The sequence below is a fragment of the Cynoglossus semilaevis genome, chromosome Z (genome assembly GCF_000523025.1).
Source record: "Cynoglossus semilaevis isolate Cse_v1.0 chromosome Z, Cse_v1.0, whole genome shotgun sequence".
Classification (NCBI taxonomy): Eukaryota; Metazoa; Chordata; class Actinopteri; order Pleuronectiformes; family Cynoglossidae; genus Cynoglossus; species Cynoglossus semilaevis.
In genome coordinates this window covers 4032175-4038227 of record NC_024328.1, presented here as the reverse complement: position 1 = coordinate 4038227, position 6053 = coordinate 4032175, and the positions used below count along the sequence as shown (strand labels likewise).

Genomic DNA, 6053 nt, shown 5'->3' with positions numbered 1-6053 from the left:
ATGCCACCCCAGTAGCAGGACATCCTCAACTGAGGGCGTAGCAGGCAATGTGGAGTTCTCCCAGGGTTCATCTGGTATCATTGACATGTTTGGTTCTGACAATGACAGAGCAGATGAAAGCAGTGCAGATGCAATAGCAATATCAAGGTATTGGCTCCACATATTTGGGATTTGATTCTGAAAAATGTGTTTTTAAAAGAAAAATTAAAAAAATGTTTTTTTGTTTTGATCTCCATAACCAGGGTGATGAGAGATGGTGAGGAGGACACGGGTGGTACAGAAAACAGTGCTGTTGTGGAGCTTGTGAGTCCTGACAGTGGTATGACAACCATCCGCAGCAGTCGTTCGTCCAAGGAGAGTTCGGTGCTCCTTAGTGATGACAGTACACTTGGGGAGATAACAACAGGAGGAGTCTTAATAAGAAACCCCTCTAACTTTGGAATGTCATCTCAAACTCCTCCTGTTCCACCTCAGAGGAAAAAACACCACCCTAGTAGAAATGCAAATGATAACTTTAACCTCTCAAGTTTTGATCCAATGCATCATCAAACTGTGTCTATAAAAAAAGAACTTGTATGTGATGATTTAAGAGGAGGTCAAGAAGAAACAGGAATGGATACTTCCAACTTATCAGAACTCGAAAAACTGAGCCTGCTGTATTTCTCTGAGAAATCAATTGACACACTGGAAGGTGGTCGCTCTCTAACCGACCACCACGGTCAAATCCTTGAGAGTGAAATGACCGACAATGTGGTTCTTCCAACTTCAATCAAAAGTCTGATTGACACTCCACCCAGCAGTTTTGAAAGAATCAGTGACCTACCACATAAGGAAAGTGAGGTACCATGCTTTTCCAAAACATGCAATGAATTTGGCTTTGACACACAAGGAGCCTTGTCTCCAAGTTATAATCAAGCCTCAAATAGGACTCACAATGTTGTGACAGAAAGAGAAGCCAGGGAGGATATTTTAAAGACAGAGAATATCCATAAAATGCAAAAAAGACCAGAACCTCAGCTAAGTCTAGTCACTGAGCAGTCTGTATCATATGGAACATGGATTTCAGACTCAGAATTGCAGGATCAGTGGAACCCTGTTACATTGTCTGAGCTACAATTGACACCTCCAGAGGAGGAGGGAACTGGAAAATTTAAGGCAGATTTAATGAGAGAAAAGAGAAAAGAAAATCCCCAGTTGATGTTGAGAAAGAAGGCAATCCCTAAAACCTTAACACCAGAGTCTTCTAAAGAAGATGATGAAGCAGTTCAAGGTAAAAAAGATAGACAGGTGGAACTTATAGACTTCTGGACATACTCGGCTCAGAAGGGATTTCTAAAATCTGACAGCGGAACCACTACGTCTTACCCAGACTCACTAGATATGTGGAACATGACAATCCGAGATGACAGTCTGTCACCTCTTACGACCCCTGACAACTTATCTGACAACTCAGGTTCCTTCTGTGGTGTGAACCACAATGTTGTCGGAGGGTCATCTTTGGAAAGTCTTCAAGAATTCTCCGATGGTGGAATGAAGATGTGGAACACCACTATACAAGAAGACAGTTCTTCCACTGTAACAAGCCCCGAAGGACCTGAAAGTGGAAAAGATCTCAGTCACATGGGATCACTGGAGGCCACCGAGTCTTCGGTGACATATACAGGCAAACAGTTGGATGAAGAAATGGTTACAGAAGAGAGGCAAGGTGGGTTTATAGCTATTGATGAAACACCTGAAGACTTTGAGAGCAGAGGTATGGAGCACAATGTGAAAATAGTAATCGAGACTGCAGAGGAAAGTACACACAGTAAAGAATCAGATGATGACACCCAGACACCTCAGAACCAACAGTCCTTTATGCAAAACTTGGCATCTGAATGTTTGGAAAATGAATCTACTGCAGATGAAAGCACCAACATGTGGGAACTGCCTGCTCCTGGCATGGTCAGCTCCACCTCAGAATATGACAATGTGGGAGCCGGTATTTGGAGCCTGGGATCCTCACCTGACACCTATGGTAGCCCTGCAGCAGACATAGAAGGGTTGTCCAGCCCTTTTGTAGCTGTTACCAAACCATTTCATAAAAATAAAGATCAATACCATGAAGTTACTGGTAATTCTGATATTGTAGTTTTAAAAAAAGAAGAGTCAGGAGAGCAAGTGTTTCATTTTGGGGGTTTGAGTGAGTTTAATCCTATTACCAGGATCAGAGGCAGTTCATTGGAGAGTGAATATGACAACAGAAGCATTGAAGAATCAGTGGGAACGGATTCTCCATTTTTCATGGTGGACATTTCCCTTGAGATTCCAACGGTCAACTATCATTTAAGGCCAGAAGAGTCTGAAGAAGAGACCAAACTCCAGACTGACCAACCATCCCAATCACATGTGAGGATAAAAAGCTCAGCATCCGATGTTTTGCCAATAAATGTGACCCACAGAGAAGATGTAATGACCACTGAAACCCAACTGTGGCCTGATCAAGAAAGCATTAAAGATGAAGATGTCAGAACAATAGAAACTGTATACCAAGGCCCAGGCTCTGAACAAAAGAAAGAGACTCTGAAATTTAGCCCTGACAGCCTTCACCCAGGAAGTCGAGACGAAGCGCGTTCAAATTCTGATGGAGATTCGTCTTCAGGCCTGGAAATGGACTACATTGTTGTGTCTGGTACAGTTAAAGAAGCTGAGAGGGTATGGCACAGCAGGCCCAAACAAGGAGACAAACAAAGTAAAGGAACAAGGACCACTATGGAGACTTTCAGCACACTTGTCTTTGCTGCCACAGCACTGCAAAGCCAGGTCCAGACCAGACACAGGGAGGACCAGGAGAACACTGAACAAGTTGCACAAAACCACATGATCAGAAACACAGAAAGTCCAGTTAGTCCTGCCACTGAGGATGACATACAGTCAGAACTCCTCAGTCACAGCCAAACAAACAACACTACAGAAGCCTTTAGTCCACCACATTCCATAGAGACCAGTCAGACACAGACTGAAGAAAAAGGCTTTGAAGAGAAGTCCGGCCTTGTAGGCAGAAGTGTGTCGCCATCACTGAGATACCCATCTGATAACTTTTTAAAAACCAGAGAGGAAGTTTATGTGCATTCACAAATTTCTATGGAGGACTCAGACGAGGGTGGACAGTCTCCTTCTGCACCACCAACATGCCCAACATCTTTGAAGACATTTCAAGAGTGGGGAGGTCAGTTAGAGAGGCAGGACACTTCTGAAACGCAATCTCCCGTTCTCACCAACAGCTCTGTCTCCCACTCGAGCTCTTTGACTGGAACTCCTCTGAGTGAAACCGGTATCTCTGATGAAAAAGGACTTGGGTTACCGTTTTCTGGTGATTTAATGGAGGAGGAGAATTATGAGGAAGAGCAAGAGGAGGAAACTGACCCTGAGCATGAACAACAGACAAACTGGACTCCACACATACCAAAACAACGGGAACAACTGTTGCCATCGTCTGATTTAATAAGTTTCACTGAAGAGCCGTGCACTCAACAAGCAGGTGCACAGTTTAACCAGGACAGAATGTTACAGGAACCAGGCGTTTATCATGATGGTCATTCGCTGAAATCAGAATCTTTGGTTTTAAGGTAAGTTATGCACTTTAAGTTATCTTCTGTAAATAACAAGCTTAGAAGAGTTTAGCTCGCCTTTAGCACATGTGAAGATTACTTTGCAGGTTCAGATGTAACTCTGACCTAATGAAATAATATATTACTAGTTTTAGATTTTTTTAATGATAAAGCACATTAACACGTACAAATTCATTAGTTCAAAAGAAAAACCAGAAGATAATACAAAACCTTTAACTCTTTCACCAATTAACTTTTTCACTCTTTATAGTGCAGTTCTACGTTCGTTTTTAATACAAGGATTGTAATATTAAATAATAATTTGAGATTTGCAAGTTTGAGCCAGAATAATTTAAACCTACTTTTGTGCCAGAATTATCCCTATATTTGACGTCAGTGTGCAAAGCCCGCAATGTCCTGTACGTTTTTTTTTTTATCATATTCTTGAGTCTCTGCAGCATTAATAGAGTTAACATGTCAAAGGAATATTGGCATTGCTGAGCAGACTGTGAAAATCAAGCTGGAGAAAATTAGTTGTGTGCGCACGTGTGTTTATAAATCTGTTTATGCCTCATTAAATATGCATTACCTGGCTCATTACAGCTGGAGCCCCACCACCACTAATGAAATCAGCTCCCCTAGCTCTCTTGCAAGGTGTTGGTTTGAGTGAGTGCATGCTTATTTTGCACACACACAAACACATACATACAGTATGTGCATACTGTGGGTGTATTAAAGAATATATGTTCTAAATATGTTTAAACCATGTATATATATACCTCTATATATATATATATATATTTAAACTTTATGTAAAAACCAGCCCCTAGGGTACACTAGGGTACCCAAGCCAGTGCTACTATAGTAATACTATAGTGCCTGTCCCAAGCCCGGATAAATGGTGAGTGTTGCGTCAGCAAGGGCATCCGGTATAAAACTTTTAGCCAAATCAAATATGATCACTAAAACGATTTCCATACCGGATGACAATGACCGCCAACAGTACTGTTGACCTACAGGGTACTGGTGGAAATTGGACTACTGTTGGTCGAAGACAAAGAAGAAGAGGAGGACGATTGATTCGGACAAAAAGAGAACAGAGGAAGGATAGAAGTGTTGGTCTGAAGTTTGGAACTTTGAATGTAGGTACAATTACAGGGAAAAGTAGAGAACTAGCTGATGTGATGGAGAGAAGAAGAGAAGATATTTTGTGTGTGCAGGAGACCAGGTGGAAGGGCAGTAAGGCTAGAAACATTGAAGGAGGCTACAAACTGTTTTATCATGGTTCAGATGGGAAGAGAAATGGAGTAGGGGTGATCCTAAAGGAAGAATATGTAAGAAATGTGGTAGAGGTGAAACAAGAGTCAGACAGGTTGATGTGTGTGAAGGTAGAAATAGAAGGAGTGGTGATAAATTATGTCAGTGGTTATGCCCCACAGGTGGGCTGTGAGTTGGAAGAAAAGGAGAAGTTCTGGAAGGAGCTGGATTGGATGATAGAGAGTATCCCTACGGGAGAGAGAGTGGTGATTGGAGCAGACTTTAATGGTCATGTAGGGGAAGGAAACAGAGGAGATGAGGAAGTGATAGGTAGGTTTGGTGTTAGGGAGAGAAACTTGGAAGGACAGGCAGTGGTAGATTTTGCAAAGAGAATTGGAATGGCCATGGTAAACACCTATTTCCAAAAGAAAGAGGAACACAGGGTGATACAGTAGATTATATTCTATGTAGAAGAGGTAATCTGAGGGAGATTAGAGACTGTAAGGTAGTGGCAGGCGAGAGTGTAGCCAAACAACATCGCATGGTAGTGTGCAAAATGACGATGGAGGTGACAAAAAGGAAGAGAGTGAAGACAGAACAGAAGATCAAGTGGTGGAAACTAAGGAAAGAAAAATGTTGTGAAGACTTCAGGAAGGAAGGAAGGGCAGGAATCTCCAGACAGGTAGAAAGGTGCCAGGTATGTCCTCTGGGCAGAGAAAGGAGGACAAAGAGACCTGGTGGTGGAATGATGAGATCCAGGAGAGTGTGCAGAGAAAGAGATTAGCGAAGAAGAGATGGGACAGTGACAGAACAGAAGAGAACAGACTGGAGTACAAAGAGAGGACAAGGGAGGTGAAAAGGGAAGTGGCCAAGGCTAAACAAAAGGCATATGAGGAGTTGTACGAGAGTTTGGAAACAAAGGAAGGAGAAAAGGAGTTGTATAGATTGGCGAGACAGAGAAATCAAGCTGGGAACCACCAGGGTTTTCCATCCGTGGACACGGGAATCTCCCAGTTGGACCATTTACAGGCCAGATGGATGCAGACGCAGGCCACCACTGTGGGTCTGTACTCCAGACAGAAGGTGGTGAGGTGGAGACTGAGGAGGAGAAGACGGAAACACACAGAGAGAGAGAGAGAAGTTAACAGGAGGAGAACATGGTCCTCACAGGGTCACAGCATCAACACACACACACACACACACACA

At 42.8% G+C, this 6053-nt stretch overlaps 1 protein-coding gene across 1 annotated transcript in view; it reads left to right on the top strand.

Moving 5' to 3' along the window:
- LOC103397529 (uncharacterized) overlaps positions 1-6053 on the top strand; it is a 39298-nt gene that overhangs the window by 22452 nt on the left and 10793 nt on the right. Inside the window, exons 8-9 of the mRNA XM_017042844.2 lie at positions 13-147; positions 243-3608. Of these exons, the coding sequence (XP_016898333.1) occupies positions 13-147; positions 243-3608 (3501 nt within the window). The remainder of the gene's footprint in view (positions 1-12; positions 148-242; positions 3609-6053) is intronic.